General features: G+C 41.9%; 2 protein-coding genes and 1 pseudogene across 2 annotated transcripts; 1 reads left to right on the top strand and 2 right to left on the bottom strand.

Annotated features, from left to right (window-relative positions):
• The first annotated feature begins 3178 nt into the window (after positions 1–3178).
• On the top strand, positions 3179–5652 carry LOC127784648 (uncharacterized). The gene is made up of 4 exons (XM_052311993.1): positions 3179–3487; positions 3582–3988; positions 5193–5344; positions 5420–5652. Exons 1-4 carry the CDS (start codon positions 3179–3181, stop codon positions 5650–5652), a joined length of 1101 nt encoding a protein of 366 aa, XP_052167953.1.
• A 2273-nt stretch (positions 5653–7925) lies between these two features.
• On the bottom strand, positions 7926–12575 carry LOC127784649 (uncharacterized). Its single transcript, XM_052311994.1, has 2 exons — positions 9234–12575; positions 7926–8124 (listed from the first exon to the last, which is right to left on the bottom strand). The coding sequence occupies exons 1-2, from the start codon at positions 9638–9640 to the stop codon at positions 7926–7928; spliced, it is 606 nt and encodes a 201-aa protein (XP_052167954.1). The 5' UTR covers positions 9641–12575.
• A 2656-nt stretch (positions 12576–15231) lies between these two features.
• LOC127784989 (uncharacterized) lies at positions 15232–22070 on the bottom strand (annotated as a pseudogene).
• Positions 22071–24275: the final 2205 nt, after the last annotated feature.

Genomic DNA, 24275 nt, shown 5'->3' on the forward strand with positions numbered 1-24275 from the left:
GATCGAAGATCTTCTTTTATGTCCAAGGAGGTGAGAAGTTTTGCCGAATTTTATGATTTTAAGTTGTTGAGTTCTTCTCTTTACTACGCTCAGGCTAATGGATAAGCCGAGTCGGGTAATAAAACATTGTTGAAATTAGTCGAAAGGAAAATTGAAGAACACTCAAAGAAGTGATATGAGGTGCTTTCAGAGGCATTATGGGTTCATGGGATATTTAAACATGATGCTACTAAAGTCACTCCTTTTGAGTTGGTTTATAGACAAAAAGCTGTTTTGTCGATTGAGGTAAATCTTGGCTTTCTTCAGTATTTCAAGCAAGACGACTTGTTGATTGAAGATTACAATACCTTTGATAGAAGGCAATTTTGAAGACGTCATCAACAAGCGTTTGAAGACTTTGAGGAGATGAAGATACTTCAAGACGGTGTTTTCAAAGAGCAATCAATGGGAAATACTTGAAAAAATACTTCCCGAGCATTTGGCAAGGTGCTTAGAAAGTCCTATGGCCGGTAATTGGATTATCGCCCTGAGATAACATGTTCTATGTTTTTAGGTTCATGTATGTTCACCAAAAAGACGGGGGTATGTGTTTACACCCAAATTTGGCACCTATGGACGAAATAGAGGAAAATTGCCAAAGTTTGGAAAGTACCGGGTTTCCTTCACAGGGCCGGTCAGACCGCAGGTGTATGGGCGATCTGACTGCAGGTATGTGGGCGGTCAGACCGGCAGGGTCCGAGTCCGAGTCTGTTTTCGTCGGGTCTCGGGTTTCCTTGCTCGGGAAGGCATGTTTCGTGTTTCCATTGGTTTCTATCCCGAGTTGGACATAGAGGAGGGCCTGTAGAGGGCAAGACCAGCCCCTATTTAAGGGACAATGCCGGTTCATTGTAAAACCCCCGAACAGAATTTACTTGAATCGTTCTTTTACTATGTTTTTCTATTTTACCCCAGTTTAGTCCATCTTTGTCGGTTTGCGCCGTAAACCGTCCGCCGCCGCTGCGAGAGTGCGACACCTCTTTGTAGGTTTGTCCTGAAAACCTTCCGTTTTGCCCACGAGACGGGTAGTTATCCTCATATCAATCTAAATCGGCCTAGAGGCTGATTTTGATCTCTAAATCGGCTCCGCTAGCTGGTTTAGCTGTTTTTCCTCAAAACCCATCTTGATTTGGCCGTTTGGCTAGATTGAGGTGGTTGGTGACTCCATACCACCGCAAGGCGTTTAGGTGTTGCGATCATGCTTGTCGACTTGTCAAAAAAGTTGCCAACACTTACCAATGTGGTGAAAACAACTGCAAGAAAAAAAAAAACAATGCAGAGCATCCAGCTAAGATCGATGTATAAAGCAAAATATATCATTAGTCCCTTATGTTCTACTACTCCATTTCAGAACATTAGCCAGCTTTATTGGTAAGTTCAATTTCAGAACATAAAGTCGACAGATAGCATCGAGAGTATCATCACATTTTTACCTATGAGCTCATCCTATATACAAGATGCTATTATAAAAGTCGGTGCACTGTGTTAGCTTACTAGATTCCAATATAACATAGAACAATAAAATCAACGGAGGAAAGAAAGGCAAGCAGTGAGACACAATACTTGTGCAGACGAAAACAGCCAGCCACCATAAAACAGTCCATGGCATATTCATATTATAAATTATAGTATTATACTAGCAGGAATCAGCTGGAAGCTATGAAAATAGGAGCTGCTACATAAAACAGGACTAGCTTGGTCCCCGGACAAATTTAGGAATTAGCTTTAGCTCTTACTGAAAAGGTAACAGCATGAATGAATGAATGAGTTCTAGGGGGCTAGACTGCTAGGGTTACACACACAGTTCAAATTACAGCTAAACAGAGGCAGGAATTTTGGCACGAAGCAGTTCATAGCCAGAAACACTTCGATCAATTTCATCCGTAAAGGAACACCAGAAACACGAATTCATCGTAGTGTTCGATCGTATCTGCGAGACGCGACTAGACCACACACTAATCTAAGCTTCCCACGCGGAAGAGGGCCTGTTCGGCAGCCCGTTTTCGCAGCTGTTTGGGCTGTGCTGCACAGCCCAGCCGTTCGGCTGCAGCGTTCTGGGCTGTGCTGCACAGCCCAGCCGTTCGGCTGTGGGAACGGTTGCAGCCCACTCTCCTGTAGAAAAAGATTTCTCGCGAAAAGAAAAAGAAAAAAGGTGCGACTCTTCTCGTTCCCATCTCCCATCGCGTCGCCCAAACTCCGCCCCTCTCTGCCGCAGCGCCGCGCCTTCTCTCCCATCGCCATACTCTACCGAGGGCGTCTCGATCCCCTCCGCCTTCTCTCCCGTCCTCCTCCCACCGAGCCGCGGCGTGCCTTCCGGATCCCCTCCGCCTTCTCTCCCATCCTCCTCCCGGCGAGCCGCACCGTGCCTTCAATATCCCACCCGACGCCACCCCTTCCCATCCCCTTCCTTCCTGCCCTCCCACCACTCCCGATCTGATCGATTAAATCCAATAGGATGTGAAGTTCATCCTGATTCGACGGTGGGGGTTGAGGGGAGGGGAAGCTCATCAGTCGGCTGGAGTTCACCTCATTAGGGTTTGGTTGTTGAGGGGATAGAGTGCAGCCAAGGGGACACATCCCGTCGGGCAAGACCCACGCTGTGTCGCCAGTGACGTCTTCTCCCCCAGATCCATCCAGGTCCGGCAGTAAGGAGGTAAGAATCATCTCCCATTAATGATTTTTGATCTTGCATTTTTAGGGTATTTGTGAATGGCACCATTCGCCATGTCAACTCGGCCCGAAGGGCACCTTGCACAGGCATACGAACCGCTGATTTGATTCTTGGACATTTGTAGGACCGCAGCCAGAACCGCTGGCACGTAACCTCAGACGACATGGCACCACGGAGCGGTTGGCACTTGTAAGGTCACAGGAGCGACTTGTAAGAAGGAATCCCCAATCTGAACAAACGATCTCCCTCCCCTCGTCGTCATCGTCATCGTCATGGTCTCCACCTGAAGCCGCACGATACAATCTGCGTACAACTCCTGCACGGCAGAACCGACTCAAGGCAAGCATTGTTTTCTCATATTAGTTATCAGTGTGAAAAATGTTTCGCATACCTGCAACTTGATGTTAGTACAGTGTTTAAGATCTCAAAAACTCCTAAGTTGGACTACATGTAATGCAAAATTACACACAGATGGGTGGTGGTCGCGCCTATTGGGACAAAGCCCTCACAAAGATATTCCTAGACTTATGCATTGCTGAGAAGATAAAGCGCAATTACAACAAGAAGGGTCTTACCAACATAGGTTGGCAGAATTTATATCGCAATTTCAGAGAACAAACAGGCAAGAACTTTGACAGTAAACAGCTTCAAAACAAGTTTAGCACCATGAAGAGACAATACAAGCTATGGAAGAGCCTAAAGAATATGAGCGGAGGTGGGTGGGACAATAATTCTAGCACCATAAGGTGCGATGATGACTGGTGGGAAGACCGTATAGAGGTAACTACATGTGAATATTGATTTTACTACTAAACTAATATTGAGTTTTTATTGTTGTCTCGTCAAGCTTACATTGTCCATATCTGACTTGTAGGAGAATAGGGATGCCGGACAGTTCCATGGAAAGCCGCTTGAACATGAGGATGAGCTAACTACTCTTTTTGGCTGCATGGACACCGAAGAAGGTACAATGTTGTGCGTAGGTGGTATTGGCGAGAGAACACCAAGCGGTGGAAGCGACGACAACCTTACTCCGATGTCAAACGATAATGTCGGCCTGTCTAGTGCTGGCCGTGTGGCTCAAAGGGCAGGGAAGGAGCAGGTGGTTGACAGCCCACCACCCAAGAAGAGTAAGAATATGGAGTACTATGTAGGGTGCATATCAGAGAGTATGCTCGAAAGGAGCAGGAATGAAAGCAGTGTGCTCAGGGGAGAGCAAGATGAGATGAAAGAATTGCTGCGACTTGTAGAAGAGGATGGTGTGGCTCAAGGATCTGAGTTGTATTTCATAGCTACTGATCTATTTAGGTCAGCTGCACGACGGGCAGCTTTTAGGTGTATTTACCCTGCAGAGAATCGCAAAGCATGGCTCCGATGGACTTGGGACAATGCTAGGAAAAAGTGATACCAGTCCATGCTTCCACTTAACTACACCGGTTGTCACACACGGTGTTTGATTGTATATACCCATCGCCAACATGACGTGGCATTATGTAATCGGTTGTTTGACCTTGGCATACTCTTATGTTATGCATTAGGACCTTATTTGCTTTGCTATTTTATCATATAAATTTGTATCAGTCAGCTTGTCTTTTCGTATAGATCTACTTGCCCTTTCTTTATTCTTTTTTTTACTTGAAAATTGAATAACCATGTTGCATCCTCACCTACTGTAGAACAATGGAAAAATGCACTATACTGGTTTTGTACATGCATACATTTTGTAATTGACATTGTAATTCTATAAGTTGCAGGCCTCACTGATGAAGAGGTGCTAAAGGATAGGCAAGGAGGTCAATACTAGGTAAAAGGCACTATGATATATGCGAAACCATATTTTTTTTGTTGAATCTCAAAGATAGTACGTTTCTTGCAGAATGTCAACCTCCGAAACTTCAAGCAGCACAAGCTCCTCAGCTGCCCATTTGGATGATGGGTGGTCTACCTGGTGGGACATGGGTGCAACCGTCGGTGTGCTAGCAGCAGTAGCATCAACAAGCTCAAGTGGTTGTGGAGCGCAAGATGCTCCCTTGCCCTTCAAGGAGGTGACGGGTCGTCAATGGGTAGATCTCAATCTTGCCGACAGTAACAAGTGCTACACAAATTTCCGTCTCCGGCCAACTGCATTCCATTTGCTGCATAGAACACTAGTTGCCAACCATCGTCTAAAATCCACACGTCAATGTGAGTCGATTGAAGCCTTAGGGATGTTCTTGTGGGCTTGTGGCACAAGACAATGTCAAAGACAGATGTCAGATCGATTCGGTCGGTCACTGGACACCGTGAGCAGGAAGTTTGACGAGGTCTTAGATGCCATGTTGTCTTTTGCACGTAGGATTATTAGGCCAAGGGACCCGAGCTTCAGATTTGTGCATCCCAACTTACACCAGTTCTCCCCATACTTTGATGGGTATATAGGAGCTATAGATGGAACCCACATTCCAGTCACAGTCCTTGATCCGGCTCATGATGATTTCATTAACAGGAAGGGGTTCACCAGCCAGAACGTGTTGGCTGTATGTGACATGGGCATGCGGTTCACATTTGTTGCTACGGGTAAAAGGGGGGCTGCCCATGACATGGCTGTTTTCAGGGAGGCAGTGAACAATGCTGACCATTTCCCTCACCCACCCCTAGGTGAGTACTTCCAGTTTAAATTACGTTGAGGCTTCCCATTTCAAATTACAAAATATGACTTAGTTCATTTTGTAGGTAAGTACTATCTGGTGGATTCTGGTTACCCACTACGCGAGGGTTACATGGCCCCATATCGCAAGACTAGGTACCATTTGAAGCAATTTGATGGTAAAGGTCCTGAAAATCTGTGTGAGATTTTTAACTACCACCATTCTTGTCTCCGGAACGTGGTTGAACGCTCATTTGGTGTTTTAAAGAACAAGTGGAAGATTCTTAAGGGGATACCATTATATTCTATGGAGAAGTAATCAAAGATTATTGTCGCATGCTTCGCGCTGCACAATTTCGCAATGGACAACAATGAACCTGAGATGGACGTGGACAATGTGTTTGGGCATCACCAGTACCTTCATAAGCCGGGTCAACAAATTCACCCATTGCAAGATTGGTTAGCAGCTACTGCCAATGATGATATTGGCACTGTCCGTGATTGGATTGCAGCTGGATTATATGGTTTGGCATGAATAGGTACGGTACTTATGCTTATATGGTTACCAAAATCAATTGGTGTAAAGTAGTATAATGTTACATGTGCAATTATTTTGATCTCTTTGTAATCGTGTATACTAGACTGATATTTTTGTTTGACTGGTTATGCAGTTCTCACGAGACATGTTAGTGATTTGGTGTATCTATGACTCCTCAGAATTGGAAGATGGTTATGTCTCCTTGTGTGTTGTTGTCGGTTGACCGGTTATTTTGCCCCACTGTATTTATTTTGTTTCGCTAAGGCTGCTATATTATGAATTAGGTGACCATATATTTATGTGACTGAAGGATGGTTATGAATGGGGAATTTCGATATGGTTGTAACCTGCAAAATATGGCTAATCTCTGTGCTGCCTGGATAATAATGAAAAATAGTTTCATAAGTTTTTGGCTCTTTTCTTATGTTTTATGTGTGTTAGGGCTGGAAGAACCCATAGAAGATATCTAGTCAGGTCACTGCAGGCGATACTATGTCATGAATTGCAAGGTGTAAGTTTGGTATAGTTCTTTTTTAAAAAAATACTCTAAAATCTTTTCAAGTTGTGTCACTAAGTAGTGTGCTTTCATATGGTTCTACCTGGATCATGCTAATTATTTTGATACTTAAAGCATTTTTTTATATCTCCTGCAATTGTAAGTGTTTGTAACCTAAAATTGCATGCTTCAAAATGTTTATTACTGTTTGCTGATTCTAATTATTTCACTGTCAGTGAACTAAATCTATTTTCTTTATGTGAAACAGAGTAACCATATTATGGCTTTGAAAGTACTTTTCAAGAGCCAACTGAAGCAGTCCCAGGTGAAGTATCAGCTGCGTGGTGAAGTTGAGATTCAGAGCCATCTTCGTCATCCCAATATTCTACGGTTGTATGGGTATTTCTATGATCAGGTCCAGAGAAAAAAAAAAGCACTAATATGATGTAATTATTGTCATATTGTTTTTTCCTCTAGTTTTATCATCATATCTTTTGCTATATGGATTCTGCAGACCCGTGTGTACTTAATCTTGGAGTATGCCTTAAAAGGTGAACTTTATAAGGAGTTGTAGAGGTGCATGCATTTCTCTGAACAGATTCTAATTTCTTTATCCTCTTGAATAAATGAATTATTTCTTGCGTTGTAGCCTGTCACCTGTAAGAATGATGTGCGTTCTTAACGATTTCATGCACAAAAATATGCTAGAATATAAAAGGTTCATTTTGTTTTGGTTTTACAGTTATTTACAGCATAATTGAGTTCACAGGATTTGTTATTTTGCTGGCAGACCTTCCATTATCAGCCCTGTAAGAAATTCAACTGTATTTTATCTTGCTCTATATTTGTTTATTGTCATCCTTCCTGACAATTATCAACTGGTTGCAGCAACATTGAAAACAATCGCTTCAGTGGTTATGTGCCAGGAACTTTTGAGTCCATTCCTAAGTTGAGGTATTCAGTTCTGCTTAATAACCCACTTTTCTTTACGTAGGATATTTATGCATACATGTTGCCTTGACTTCATATCTAGTTGAAATAACTGGCTAATCTAACATTACAGGATTGATGGGAACCAGTTTCAACCAGGTTGTACAGTTTTTGTGCTCATTGTTGGCTTGGTTCTGAAAAGCTGCACATACATTCCTAAGAGCACCTCTAACAATGCCAAATCTCCACCTGCCAATGCGGAAAAAGGTAGCACTGAAACTTTATTAGTTTAAGCATAACCGCTTTATGCAATTGTAGTTAATGGCTAGACATATTCTATATATTCTTGTTCGTCACCTAATATTCATCGTTGTGTTAGGATCTGTATATAATATCCAATCATGTATATATATCTTGTTCTCCATTCCTGCATGTTGCATTATTGGATAGACTTACATTCTTTCATATAACTGAAATTCATACATATCATTTTACAGTCCCTAAAGCAAATGAGGTCTTGTACTCTTGGAATTCTCTTATGAATGACTGTGAGACTTCCTCTAGTGATGTCATTAAGCCTGAAAGAGCTATGACAGCAAAAGTTTGGGCCAGGACATCCAAAAACTTTCTAACTGCAAAACAGTTTCAAGCTGTTGACATCTTGGCAGCTACCAGCAACTTCAGTAAAGAATGCTTTGTTGGTGAAGAGTAGAACATCAACCGGAGTGTGAACCTCAAGAAATATTTTGATCTGCAGATGCTCGTGAAGAATTCGGTGCATCGTCTGCCCCTCCACAAGCTCCTCGAGCACCCTTGGATATGAATACCTTCCAATGCATGACATAGTATAACAAAATGTCTTTATATTGTTTTTCTTCTTTTGTAGTTCCCATCAATGCCTTATGTCTGTATCAGTGAAAACATTTTGGCGCCAGATAAATGATTCCCGCCAGTTTTGAATGTGAACAAATTTAGCATTTTGTAGACAGCTGTTTTGTCTTGTTGCAGTTAGAACCGTGGCTGTTGGATGGCTGCTCAGCCACTGTAGCCGCTGCTGCATCTACTGTAGTCGCTGCTGCAGCGCAGCTGCAGTGCTGCAGCAGCCAGTGCCACCGAACAGGCCCAGAATCGCCAACTACACGAGCTCTCACACGAGTAAAACAAATAAAATCAAACCCCCCAGATCTAGCAACTCCGCTCCGGAGACCAGGGTTTTGACCTCACTTACGTCGCGGGGGTTGGGGGAGATTGAGATTTAAAAGTGAGGGAGATGAAGTGAAGGGGCTTGTCTAGTGTACTGACCGGGGTGGCGGGAGCGGAGAGCCCTGTCGAGGTCGGTGCTCCATTGCATGGTGGACGCCGCCGCCACCGGTAACTTTTTCGCCGGAGGGCGCCGCGGGGGGGGGGGGGGTGGGGGCTCGAACTTGCGCTCCTTCTTGTCGCCGTCGCCGCCAGACTTGCGCTCACCGGGGGTGCCACCCTGCTTGCCCATGCCTCCGGGAGTGCGCTGCCCCATGCTCCTCGCTGGATCTGGCCGGCGGGAGGCCAGATCTGGTGGCCCTGAGGCCGGCCTGCCGCCGCCTACGGGATGTAGGTGAGTGGCTTCCCGCCCGTGGTGCGGGACGAGGCGACGAGCACCCCGTACCCATAGGCCGCCGACCTCCGGGGGACGCTGAGGTAGGGGAATAGGGAGGAGAGACCGCCGCGGCGGATGAGCCGTTGGAGGAGTCGCGGCGACAGTGGTAGTCGCCGTCGGAAAAGAAGGGAAAAAAAGAGGAAAGAAAAAAATGACGCGCACGGCGTCGGCAGCGCGGCGTTGGCCTCGGCGGCGGCGGAAGACGCGCGCGGCAGAGGAGGAGGAGGCAGATGCGCGGGAGGCAGACGCGCGTGGCGGCTGAGTCGACCTCGGCGGCCCGGCGGCGGCGGGGAGGCAAACGCGAGCGGCGGCGGAGTCGAACGCGCGGGAGTCGACCTCGGCTGTGTGGGAGTCGGCCTCGGCGGCGAGCCGGCGACGGATTCGGCCTCGACGGCGGCGGCGGCGGAGTCGGCCGCGGCGTCGTCGGAGACTTCGGCGGCGGCGGCGGAGGCCTCGGGCGGCGGCGGGGAGGCAGATCGCACGGCGGCGGAGGAGTCCTCGGCGGCGGCGGTGGAGGGGAGGTAGACGCGGGCGGCGGAGTCGGCCGCGGCGTCGTCGGAGACATCGGCGGCGGCGGCGGAGGCCTCGGGTGGCGGCGGGGAGGCAGATCGCACGGCGGCGGAGGAGTCCTCGGCGGCGGCGGTGGAGGGGAGGTAGACGCGGGCGGCGGCGGAGTCGGCGGCGGCGGCGGTGTCGGCCTCGGGCATCGGCGGAGTCGGCCTCGATGGCGAGGAGGAGCAATGGCGGAGTCGGCTGTGGCGTCGTCGGAGTCCTCGGCGGTGGCGGCGTCGGCCTCGGGCGAGGAGGAGCGGCAGCGACGGCGAAGTGAGGAGGAGGAGGAGGGAGAAGGATGGGAGAGAAAAGAAGCGAACCGTTTTTTTTTAATGGCATAGGTGGGTAATTTTTTCCCCCAAAAGCAGGGGTAGAGGTGCTTTTGAGTTGTACTAAAAGTAGCTGTGGCTTTTAGGCTCTTTGGTTGGCTTTTGGCTTTTGCAAAAGCAAAAGCAGGTTGAAAAGCTCAACCAAACACACCCTTAACAGTATTTACCAAATTGTATGGATAAAACGAACGTTTCACCTTAAATTTTATTTTTGGCATGACCGCCAAGATTGGCGCCTAAAAATTTGGTTCCAGCCACACCAAAATTTTGGCGCCTCTCCAGCATTAACTTTTTTTGCAAAAAAAAAATACAAATAATATCTTGTACTTTTTAATTTTAATTTATGAGAACTTTAAATTTAATTTTAGACTGATTTTTATGTTTCAAATGCAAAAATCATAAACAACAAAATTGTAGAACTCATCGAGATCTACAACTATTGTATTGGTCTTTTTTACAAATAAGTTCATTTGAACAATTCAAATTTTGAATTTTCAAAATTTGACAACTTCAAACAAAAATTGGGTTTAATAAATAATTTTAAATGGAAAAGTCACCAAAACCAAAGTTGTAGAACTTATCGAGATGCAAAATTTTTATTTTGGTCATTTCTTCATCTGACTCTATTTGAATAATTTGAAATTTGAAAAATTCAAAGTTTGAGAACTTCAAATATAATTTTTTATTAGTGAACGACTTCAAATAAAAAAGTCATCAAAAACAAAGTTGTAACATCAATATCTATAACTTTTATTTTGGTTTTTTCTTCATCCGATAAAGTGATAGTAACATTGTTCACAAAATTTATATATCTCTCTTATAGTTTATAAACTATATAAGAGATGTGTAAATTTTGTGAACAATGTTACCATCACTTTGTCGGATGAAGAAATGACCAAAATAAAAGTTATAGATATTGATGATTTATACAACTTTGTTGTTGATGATTTTTTCAGTTGAAATCATTTAGTATTTCAAAAATGTTGTTTGAAGTTGTCATAATTTGAAATTCAAATTCAAATTATTGAAACAAAGCCATGTAGCAAAATGACCAAAACAAAAGTTGTAGATATTGATGAGTTATACAACTTTGTTGTTGATGACTTTTTCAGTTGAAATTATTTAATATTTGAAAATGTTGTTTGAAGTTATCATAATTTGAAATTCAAATTTAAATTATTGAACCAAAGTCATATAGCAAAATGACCAAAACAAAAGTTGTAGATCTTGATAAGTTATACAACTTTTTTGTTGACAATTTTTTCAATTGAAATCATTTACTACCGAAAAATTATTTGAATTGAGAGGAGGGAGGAAAAATAGACTTCCTTGCAAGGGAGGAGCAAAAGGGCTGGGCCGGTGGCCTAAAGAGGGAGGAAGAGAGAGAGAGAGGCTGCAGGCTGAGGGAGGGTGAGAGTAATACTTGGGCCGAAAAAGGCCCAAGTACATAGAGAGGAATTTTAATTTGTTTTCCATTTATTTTAATAGGTTAAATGAACTTTGTGGTATGAAAATTAGTTATTGAGCTCCGAAAATTCACAAAAAATTTCAGAGAATAATTTAGACCACGTAGAATATTACAAATATATTTCCAGCCATGATTTTTAAAGCAAAATTTTTCGTCACTAAGCCTCCCCATCTCATACTAATTAATCGTCATAAAATGGAATGTGCTAATGACGAATAGCTCCGATGTTACGAGAAATTCGTCATAGAAGGTCATATTTCTTGTAGTAATGTAGGTTCAAACCAACTTATAGCCATTTTAAAGTTTTTTCATTCAATCATAAAATGAAACGCCATAATTCTGATTTTTTTTTATTCATAAAATGAGACTAGCGATGACTTCAATCCTAAAATACTAAAATGAGAGACAAGAAGAGTCCACCTAGGACAAACGATTTGTGATCTAGCAGCAATGTAGTATAACAAGATTTTTTTTGTTTTTTAAACATATAATAGTTCTATATTTTATGACGATCCACTATTGTCATCGTGCTATCTTCACAGAGCCCATGCAGAGTATACTGTGATGATGATTATGACAAATACACAGTTTGGTCATAAACAGTTATCATCCTGTGAACAGTCGTCATAAACAACCTCTTTGTTTATGACATATATGTGTTCTGTCATTAGGTAATCGTCACAGAAGCCCAGATTTGTTGTAGTGTAGGATAATAGGTGAACAATATGGATCTAGAACATGCACGATACATGTATAAGATATGCTCCCCCAAATATATGCATATAATAGAATATATAATGGAGACAAATATATGCATAATTAGAGAAAAACCAATGGGATTTGTTCCCTACACATGGAGAACGCATGTAGCAATAATAAAAACACATAAATACAAACCTTCATTATGTTAATGTTCTCAATGTAAAGGAGACTAAATAAGATAATGTTCAAGTAAACATTGGTCTCACTCATATATACTCCCTCCTTCCAAAAGTCTCAGTCGTATTACGTTTTGCACCAAGACCAAGGAACTCTCCGACGCATTTAACCATCGCTACATCTGCATGGATTTAGAGGAAGCGACGCTTCGGTTGATGCACGATACGCGTGTGTGCAACACCGCAACCGTCCGCGCCCAACGCTCGCGAATAGGCAACGGATGGATTTACATGCATGCAAAAGAATACTGTTCGGTTGCTGAGAGGAATTAAATCCATGCATGTTTAACGAAGAGACCAGCTACACATTTAAAGCCTGCATGCATGCTTGCAGAGTGGAATGCGCCCATCTCATCTGGAAAAACAAGAAAACCAAATACGACTGAGACTTTTGGAAGGAGGAAGTATTGACTAGGTGATTTCCCATGCTTTGCTGCAGGATTTACAAAGGAATTCTCAAAAAAAAAAAAATGGCAATCAAGTTAGGAGTAAAAAGAAAAAAAATAATAAAACATCAGGTTTATCAGTCAAATCATACCCATGCTTTGGTCAAGCATTGACTAAAGACACACGATATTATGGATTACAAAGATTGTATGGATAATCAATATCAAATGTATGGCATATAACAAAGTAGGACATTCACATATAAATAGCATGCAAACTTTATTTAAATCAAAATAAGTTCGCAATAGGTCCAATATGCTCAAAGATTAGTGATGACTTGCCTTGCTCACTGTCTTGCTGTCCTTGTTTTGCAGTCAACTCAACCACTCCCTCGGAATCTATATGTACGTGCGAAAGATTCGATTTGAATTCAATTAGAATTCAAATTAAATCACCAAAATTCAACAGTACAAAAATAAATAGCAAAAGTGATTCCATCAGCTATATCTTGATTTTAGATGAATTTAGGTTCAAGTTTCATTTAAATCCGAGCTAAAATGAGTGAGTTATGCTTGTTTAAAGATTCAAATTTGAATTAATTCAAACAATTGTGAAATGGCACTGTGCAGCCGAGAGGGGCATGATTACAGTGGCTGACATGTAGGGTCACCCCATTTCTTTTTCCTTTGTTTTTATTTTCCCATAGAAAATGCAGAGAGTCATTGACAAGTGGGACCGGCCCTATTTGACCTGGGTCCAAACCAGCCCTTTAATCCCGGTGGGTCCCGCATGCCATTGACAGTAACTTCATAATCAATTTTTCTTAGATTTTTCTAATCATCCAATCCCACGTGTAATAGATTAATTTGCATTGGATTAATAGGTGATTACTGTGCACTAATCTCTATGTGGGGCCCACAGCTTCTCTCTCTCTTTTCCTCTCTTTCTCTCCCTCGGTCGTTTTCCTCCTCCCGACGCGCAGGGCAGCGGCGCGGGCGCACGGCTAATGCGACCAGCCCGAGCCGGGACGGCTCGGCCGTGGTGAGGGAAGCGGCGGCGCACCACCGGAGACCCACCGCCGGCAGCAACGAGGCGCGGCGGCTACAAGGGGCATGACGCGACGGACGGGTGGCACGGAGCTCACGGCGAGCTCGGCCATGGCGCGGGAGAGGACGAATTAAACCTAACCGAGCCTAAATTCACCATCTAGGGTCTCTAGTGAACTAATTCATGCAATAATATGGCCTAGGTTAGTTTGGAACTAGTGCCGTCCACGGTGAGCTCAACGGTGGCGCAATGGCGGCCCGTCGGCAGGCTAGCAGCGGCACACACACCTCAAATCGAGGGGGCCAAATGTTTCTAGGTCAGTAGAGGGTGCTAAGAGCGCAAGTATTTACCGTGCGGTGGAGCAACGGCATAGGTCGGTGATGCGCGGCACGATGCGGGTGAAGCAGGGGCGAATCGACGTCGGCAGCGCACGCAGGTGTTCGACGCACTCTCCCCGACGTCCAGCGGCTCCCGGCGTTGATGCAAGGCAGCAGAAGAAGTAGAGGCGGCCCGAGCCACAGCTCCCGCGGTCAGCTACGCCGGCTTCGGCTCCAACCAGTGATGATGAAGCATGCTCACAAGGTGTTCGATGAAATGTATTCGAGGAAAAGGCAGATAGGGATGGAGTTTTTATGGGGGGGCTTGGCTTGGGGATAAGCCAGGATGGCGTGGAGGATAGGATCGGCAGCTGGTGCACTCAATGGCTGTCTATACGGCCTAGATTAGGGAGGTTGACGCGGCTATGTTTCCTCCTCCTTTTCCATTAAAGTTCTGTAGCAGATCATTGCATCTATGACCCCTATACTGTGTGTTCTAGCCCTAGCTAGAGAGGAAGGCTCCGTTTTACCCGCTGGTTACAATGGAGGAGGGACCCGGCATCCGCATTCGGATAAGGTGGCGGACGTGGCGACGGCGATGCACGCACATGGCGATGGCAGAGCGGCGGCTTGGTGAGGGCGGGTTTTCGGGTGTAGGGCGGTTGGATAGGGTTTAGGGGTGGTGTGGGGGTGACGTCGTGGCCGTTACCCCTCGGCTCCGAGACGATGGGCGACGCGACGTTGCTGACGCGCGCTCCCGTGGCGGCGCGGCTTTGGCGCAGGTTTTCGGTGGCTCGGTCGGCGGCGGGCCCACGCGGTGTGGCGCACGGGCACGCCCAATGCAGCGCACGAGCAGAGAAGGCGCGTGCGCGTGCACGGGGAGGCGGATGCTGCGCTGGGTGTTTGGCCGGGTTAGAACCGAGTCGAACACCTGGCGCACAATGAACAGTGCCAGGCTGTAAATTTAGGGTTTTTGATTGATTTTATAAATTGAGGAAAAAGGTCTATTTCAATTTATATTTTCACCAATGCATTTTAACGACAATATGAAGTATTCAAATGTGAATTTTGTTCAAAATTAATATTGTCCAAATTTTTAAATTGTACTATACCTTTTATGATTTCCTATACTTTTGGGATTTCGGTATTTATTCGTTTTCACCATGTGTTGGTTTAACATAATTATCCTATATAACTTGTAGGCTTGGACAATTATTAATTATAATATACTAATATCACCATATTAATACAATGGCACATTGGTCGAGTTTATTTGTATAACAATGTATTTACACACGGATAGGTTTAATCTATTTATTTCACAAAAGAAATTGAGACTTGGCACAATATTGATCTAAATATTTAATTATATACTCCCATCATTCAATCTCTATATATAAAGATCAATTTATTTTATGTGATCAATTATTTTATATGAGTGGATGCCATGACACAGTCACAATATTAATATTTGACCTATAAATTAAATTAGTAATTAACCTTCTCTTTATATGGCTTTGTTGTGTTGTGCGTAAATATCTATAGGGTTCATAATAAATATCTTATTTTTATAATTGTTACGTAGTTGTATAGCTTTAGCTTAATCTTCAATCGTAACAATTTATAGTTTGGCAAGCAATAGCAACCATAACATCCAACATGATGCAAAAGTTTTAAAAAGTTCAAAATTTTAGTGATTTTTATTGTCAGGAATTTTCAGGATGTTACAATGCATTGCCAGCAATGTCAGGTTCGACAACACTACCATTGTTCTGGTCATAATTTGTAATTCACAACATAGATTTTGGGAGGCAAAATGTTTGCATGATGGGCTTTTCTGCAGTTTCGTGGATCATTAATATTGATCCCTACAGTGTTCAATTCTGGTATTGTTTGGCAATCCAGGACGAAATATGTAGTGATGTCAGATGTTCCTTTTTTCCAGTTAATAATTTCAGTATGTTCCTTCTTTTTCAGATTTCAGATGAAGAATCATCGACAACTAAAATGAATTTTCTGGAGAAATGGACAACAAGATTTTTGCTATAGTGTACTCCCTCCGTACTCGTAAAGGTACTCGTAAAGAAAATCGTTTTGGACAGCGACACGGTCTCCAAAATACAACCTTGACTTCTTGTTTCTCTAAAAATATTTATTGAAAAGTGATATATGTATACTTTTATGAAAGAGTGAACTGCATGTTGGACTATATTTTCTTACCCATGTTTCACAATGATCTAGGTGTTATCAAACATTTTCATTTTCAACCAGCTATAGTTAATTGAGCATGCAATTTGGACTAGACGCTCACATGTCAACCAGACCAGGTGTGTCTCTCCCTCTTCCCCTTCTCTCTTCCTCCTCCAGAAAAGTCATCCCCATCCCCACTATCGCTCCCTCCACTTACCTTTCCAGTCTGCCTATAGTAGTCTCGCTGCCCATCTGTTGTTTCCGTCGAGCTTGAGCATCTAGATTAGGAGCTTGATGACTAGATCAAGCACTAAACCAGATCCTGCTGCCGCTACCGTTGCAAGAGCAATCAGCAGAACACATGAGAGAAAAAAGAGTAGCTTCTGGGCAGGGCAGTTGAGGCGCCACAGCGGTGCAAGTGGAGCTCGAGCACGTGGCATGTTAGGCGGAGGTCGAGCTCAAGCACGCAGCTGGCAAAGGTGGCCACAGATGGAGCTCGAGCTCGAGATCAGGGGCAATGTAGACAAAGCTCCTCTCTTCAAGGCCATTAATTCCCCGCGGCTCTCAATACCTCAGGCTGGTGGTGTTGTGCTCATCTGCCGGCTTGACCCAATGTCACTGCCAAAGTTAGAAACGATTGGCAGCCAGCAGCAGCTTGATGTAGGAGCAAGCAGTGGCTGAGTGGAAACAGGGATGTGGAAATGGATAGGGTGGTCTAATGTGCAACCCAAGGTAAAAGACTCTGGTCTAAACTAAAAATGTTGGATGTACCATGGTCCAAAGTGAAACTTTGGTCATAATAACTAGCCCAATATGCAATTCACTCTTTATGAAATTATTTTTCAAGACAAATTTATTCATATAATTTTTACAATTACAAACTCAACAACTTAAGAGTTATTCATGATTTATATTCCAAAGGTTTGACTTAAACAGTTGTCCTAAACGAGTACGGAGGGAGTACTAAATTTTTGGATCACTTTTATTTTTTTTTGGCCCTACTCATACACTTGAAATTTTATGGTTAGCCCTACTCATACACTTGAAAGTAACAACATGTATGTATATACAGGCATACAACACATGTAAGCATGGCCTATAGCGGAGGAGAGGAAAATTAATCAGCAAAAACATGGCTGCTTAATATTTGTAGAGACGTGTTGTGCACGTGCATACTTACTGGTAAGTACTACCTCCAATTATAATCACATAAGTCGTTTGACTTTTTCCTAATCAATTTTTTAAAAGTTTGATCAAGTTAATAGAAAAATATAACAATACTTTCAATACAATACAACATATTATCAAAATATATATTCAATGTTGTATTTAATGAGACTTATTTAGTGTTGTAAATATTGCTAAATTTATCTATAAACTTAGACAAAAAACTTAGCCAAAGCTAAAGAAATTTGAGTAAGAAAAAAAACTAAAAACGGCTTATGATATGAAATAGAGGAAATATAATATATTAAAACAATTATTGAAGCCAAATCTAGCCGTAATATTTCTAAAAGTTGAATCTAAATATTCAAAGAGATATTAGTGGTCAAAGTTTAACATCTTGACTGCATGCATCATAAAAACATCACTTATTTGTGACGGTTGGTAAGAAACACATTCCAGAAGTTTAATCTAGTAAAGTTGACCAGGTCACCTTCATCGAGATAGATGCAAGCTCACCCAATATTTGTTGACTGGAACATCCATGGTTGATTGCTTTGAAAGAACAATAGCGTTCAACATAATGGTTAGAGCCTTTTTGGCCTACCTTCAACTTCAAATGCATCCAAGTGTCCAAGGATACAGCAACCACATATCTTCTTAAGCCACATGACTCACCAATAGGGCCATTGAAGAGTTGAATTTCTTTCCATACATCACTAACAAAACACAAGGAACTGAGATATAAATTGAAACCACTTTGCACATCTGATATGATAACTTGTATGGTGGCCTCTACGGCCCAGTAAACACGTGCTAAAGTGATATCAACTGCACCACAATCACCATTAATGCGTTTTGTGAATGGAAACGTTGCTGTAATTAGCCCGATATAATCTATTGCTCCATCAATTAACTGTAGGTCATCTTTTTCTTGCTCTCCTTTTTTTATCCTCATGTCAAACTCCAATAGAACAGAGCAACACATTGATATGCCTCGCTTGGGGCCAGTCATTTCAATAAGATCTCCCTAAAACATCATTAAAATTATTTAATAGCATCTCATAGTAAACTGAATGCAAAGCTTGATTTCTTTTCTAGCAAAGCATAGGCAGATCTCAAATAACAGTAACATAAATTATAGGCAAATTTGGCCATGTGACAAGATAGTTTGTACTTTGTAGCATGTGCTGTAGGACACTAAAATCATTGGCGCAGCTATGGCTATGCCGCATAATTTTGCAACTATCTGTGGCCACTATTATACTACATCTTACCAAAACAGGATAGAGAATCTAAACAAGAGGTAAATTTACCCTTGATTTGAGTGTTTTTCTCTACGTTACCTAGAACAGACCATGTGCGCCTCATCTTTCCTAACTAAACTACTGTATGGCCTAACCAGTGTTCATAACAGTCCGAGACAATTCAACAGTTCAGTTGACAATGAAAGAAGTCATACTTTTGATCCGCAAATGGATGGATCCAGAACTGGTCAGGCTTAAGTCATCCATTTGGTCTAGCAAACAAATTAAGGTCAAAAGTTTCTTTCGGTTTATCTCTGGTTTAAGTCACACATGCATATTACGATAATTGCCAGCGTGTGTTATCCAAATAGCCACAAAACTAGAGCGCCCCTTGGTTGAGCCACAATTTTTTTCTTGAAAGCGCACGAGAGCATTGCACCACATTTTATTGTCTCACAACAAAAGATGCAAAATATAGGCACTTTTGCCTAATTCGAAACTAATATATAATTTCTCCAATAAACATAAGTTGTCCACAAAGTAAATTTTAAAGGGTTATGAAACCCAACAAAATTTATCATGCAAACAAAAAACCATCAATATGCGGATCGCATATAAAATCATGGCATGAGTGAATATTTTTTTTCCAGAGTACAAATAAAAATGAAAGCATAATTTGCAGATCCTCTAAGGCTCATGTATTCACGAAACAATCCAGGTAAGATTTTGAAGGTGGAGAAGATTTGCGAACTTAAATATTTATTGGAAACAAGAAGTCGAAAGGGTATTTATGTAGTTTAATGTCTAAGAAAATTATAATTGTCATTCACCATAGCAGTAGACTTGTCTAATATCATAATGACTTCAAATCGAAAGTTCCCATGTCCTACTTTTGGATATATTTAATCACCTCCAAGCATATTTTAGAAGCCATATCAACAGAACATGAACAAAATGTGTACCTGCCGCATAATGATGGGATTATCCCTGCTATAGTTGACAACATAATTAAGCAATTTATCCAAATCATCCCGCACTGCTATGTATCCATATAATTGTATGCAGTCATTGTCAATAGGAATTTTAGCCAACTTTAGTGAGAAAATTTGCATCATGGCACATGCTGAATGCATACTGCAAGTTTCCCAACTAGGTCGGCAATCTGTTGGCTCCGAGAACATCATTGGCTCTAACCGAGCTTCACCAAAAGATATCAACTCACAAACTATAACAATAGACAATGCTTATTACAAAGTGATAATTATGCTTTCCCTATTATGTGCTAAGTACCGAATTTTGTGTGGAAAATATTTAAAGGGACATTGAAGTTGACCAAATTGTCTTTTGTTAGAGCATGCTAAACTTCCATATTGCCAATAAGTAGATCGTTTCCCATGTCTGCAGCATAGGTCAAGCATAGGTTTTTTCTGGGACTATTCTAATAAAATAACATGAGTTCTTAAGTAAGTACGCAGAATTAAGAGAATAATAAGTCCGGCACCACCAAATACACTCTCTAGGTCTAATAGCCACATTGGTTAGGACAAGAATATGTAGGCTTTTCTTATTACACTTTATGGCTACTTATACATATGTGGTAATGCTGGGAACATTTCATGGCCATAAATATTTAGGCATGTGTGTTATTTGTGAAATTTTAGAAAAACAATGCATGTTTGCATATGAGTACGTAGGTAGAGCTTTCTAACATAATCATGTATATGTGTTTTATGATTGAGAACAACTAATTAGCTATTACATTTTAATTTTATATTTGTAAGGTGTTTTGTCGGATCAGTATAATTTTTGGAGAGATATGAATGATGCTTTAGTGCTTTATGCTGCAGTACAGCTAAGGTTTTGAAAACTGGTATTCACAAAAATATTGGTCTCCTAACCTCCAAAAATTTAAACTTTTGATTGGTAAATTTAAGAATTGAAATTTTAATTTACATTAATATCCTGCCGACCAGTAACTGGTACCTAAATGACCCGTCTTAGGCAGTTACATAATAGATGGTATGTTTGAACCATAGATATATACATAATGAGCAGCAGGATCGGCTAGAATTACAACAATATTTGGATTTCACCTAAGTGGATTGATTGCACATACGAATGAAAACAATAGTAGGAAAGAAGAAAATATAAAGAAATCATATTGTAGTTAGAGTAACAAATTTACTTGGCATTTTGGTTACCAGAATCCATATTATATTTATTAGTACTAAAACAAATCATATCAAATTAGAAAAAGAAGGAGAAGGTTTTGATCACTTACTCTCATCGCGGTTAGTGATACAGAAATGTCCTTCAAAGGCCTTATTTCTATATATAGAACCATCACGGTGTCTTGAATTCTCAATGATTGTCATCGAGAACATGTCAACAGCGGAATGGCTAACAACGAGCCCATTAATACCCCCCTCTTCTCTGCTCGATACATCTCTTCAGTGACAGCTCAGTGGTCGCCTTGGGCAGTGTTGTACAAAGATGCATTGGCATGAGGGGGGAAGCATCTGCTCCGAAATGGCTTGCCCCATTTGTTCTCCCCTTTCCCTCCAATGCTGGTTGTTGTTGATCCATACGAAAACCTAGTACCAAGGAGCACAAATGACTAGTGTATGGGTCAAATAAGATACTACCATATATCATCATCTGCTATGTGGGGAATTCCCTTGGAACGTCGCAGGAATGCGAGAGACCAGTAAGTGCGCATGGTGCGCCACAGCGGTGTTCTCGCCATCATGTGTTGCTCGCATTAGATAAGAATTATCCTTAATGTTTGAGGTTTGTTTCAGTTAGTATTCATTAGCAGATTGTAATCACCTATAGAAGGCCAGTTCGTGATGGAATAAATCAAGAAAAAATTAATCTACAAACTTCCTTCCTTTCTTACACCACGGCTCCGGGGAGGGCGAGGCCTCCCCGTCGAGCACCGCTACAACCTTCGCAGCAGTAATCTCTTTCTACTCTACAAATGAAGCCTGCTAAATAAATAATTGTAAACCTAAATAAGCTGATGTATCAGATTGAGAACTTAATTTCTTCGAATATATATCAATTTCAATTTTTCTTCCGGTTAGATTTAATGTGGAATTAAGAAAACCTTGTCCGAATTTGATTTTAAACACTCTAGATTCATAGTTCGCCCAATCCAGATTCAAAAGAAAAAAAAATCAGCAGAACGAGCTACAGAAGTAGGGAAACGGAAGAACTCACCGGGAAGCCCGTTGTAGATGCCGCCATGAGTGGAGCATCTCGCTGATAGGGATATATAGAGGGGGAAGAGAAGCCACAGCACAAGGCGAAGGAAGATCGGAGAGGCCCGGCGTCGGATTAGGGTGAGAGCGTCCACAGAGACAGGGACTCCGAGGAGCTTCGGCTCTGGATCCGCCACGCTGGTCGACCTGGATTGGATGGGGCTTCTGGTTAGGCTGCGGGAATCGCTCCAGAATCAAGAGCTAGCGCGTTCCTGTAGGCCTTTTGGGAAGAAAATTTTGTGAGACATAGGGTTTGTTCATTTACGAGTAAATTGCATTGATAGTACTGTTTAGAGCATCATTAACAGATTATCTATAATTTTCTCCTAAAAATTTATTTTTGGTTTCCGAAACTAAAAATAGAAAGTGAAAAAACTCCTCTCTCCAAGAGATAGCCTAAATTCAATCTTTAAAACTTAAAAGTGGGCTCTTACGTTAAACTACCAAGAGAAAATTCCATTTTTTTTCTTTCACGCGCAGAAAAATCGCTATCTCCCACGCGTGGGAACGAAGGAGAGAGGCGGGATTGCGTGATTGGGAGCGACTTTCGCGCCCGCATATAAACGGAGCGAGGAACCGGGGGAAGGGAACTCCAAAACTCGGGTAGAAGCGTAGGAGATCTGTTGGAGCTGACTTTTGGACTAAAATCTCTCAAAATTAGTTTTGGGAATCATATAGGTAGACTGTTGGTGATGCTCGGTGTAACTTACTGTATAAACTTGTGAAATGATAGTTTTGATACATGAATTTATCTAGTTCGTGCGAACAAGGACCAAAATAGCTTGACAGTTTTAATTTTATGAAGCTGATATTGATTAGGATGTGACGTGCATATGTGTAGCGAGTATACTAAGATATGTAATATTTATAAATTTGGTCTCTACTTTAATTGTCCTTTATCATGGAAGTGATGAATTTTATATATTTCTAACCCTTATATCATTGCTCGGTTTTTTTATCTTTTTCTACGAACACTATATCCATTCTATTTTTATTGAAGAGGTGTATGTCTAATAGCAAACCTTCTCAGATATATGTTTGCATAGTATCCTAATAAGCCCCTACATTAATAAGATTAGCCATGTGGTGTCTTTTTCCTTCCTCCACATGCACCAGATAAGTTCATGCACCAAAATGAGCATTTTACAAATTCGTGCACTAGATTGCACCTCGTGTACCGGCGATGCAATTTACTATTCATTTATTTATAGCTTGACAAATCTATTGATCTGGTTTTGCTGATAATATTAATTGTATGAATCATTTTTATTTAGATAAAATATAATTTTTTTTTAAAAATTACTAGTACGACGCAAACACTTACAACGCACGTACACTCACCTGTATGAACACACGCACGCAAACTAGGGATGGTAATTTTACCCACGGGTCCAGATATCCTTAGATACCCGGCCTGATGGGCACGGGCATGGGTGTAATTTTTTTCCCGTGAGCATGCCCGTCCGAGACTCGAGAACATAGCGGGCAGTAGCCGGGTATTGTTTTTTGCCAGCAGATAATCCATGCCTGACCCGATACATATGTATTTGCTAATTTTGGTCCATCTCTTATTCCTCATACTATAACATCCCGGATTTTAGCTGTAGTCCTGGTCACGCTAATGACTTGGTCACACTAGTTGAGAGCAGTGTCGATGGAGCCACGATGCTGGCTAGGACCTATAAATATGTTGATTGTTGTTCTATTATGGATCTTAAATAATTTTTCGATCGTTTCCTTGTCATTTAGTTATCAAGTCGTCCATATCCATATGGATCATTGATTTATTTATAGTTAGAGTAAACCTGGTGAGGAGTGGGATAATTTAGTTTTGTAGCGTAGATTAGTTGTCACGAGGTACACATGTGCACAGTAGAAATCACAATTCTTTATTTACAATTTACCACGACAGGTCTGCATACATATATGCATATAATTGTACAATAGAAATCTTATACAGCATGCATCACATATATTGTGCATATACATGGTGCTTATAGATTATCATAAACTGAATCATCTCAGTCAAAGATTCAATAATTATTTATTTTTCAAAAAAACTCTTAAGCTCTAGGGCAATTGCATATCAGTCCCTAAATTTGTAGTAATTTACAATTTTACCATACTTGAGGGATTCAAGTGCAAAAGATCAAACACATCAGACTACCAATTCTCCAATAATTAGGGAAATTAACAAATAGGTCTAGGTTATTCCACCGAACAAGCTGTTTACACCCAAATTTGACACCTAGGATTAAAATAGGAAATATTGCCAAAATTTGGAAGTCTACCAGTTTCCTCCGAAGTGGGCCGGTCTGACCGCTGTGTGTTGGCCGGTCTGACCGCCGGTTGAGGGCCGGTCAGACCGGCGGTGTGTGGCCGGTCTGACCGGCAGGTCTGAGTCCGACTTTATTTCGTCGGGTCTCGAAGTTTCCTTGCT

The sequence above is a fragment of the Oryza glaberrima genome, chromosome 9 (genome assembly GCF_000147395.1).
Source record: "Oryza glaberrima chromosome 9, OglaRS2, whole genome shotgun sequence".
Lineage (NCBI taxonomy): Eukaryota > Viridiplantae > Streptophyta > Magnoliopsida > Poales > Poaceae > Oryza > Oryza glaberrima.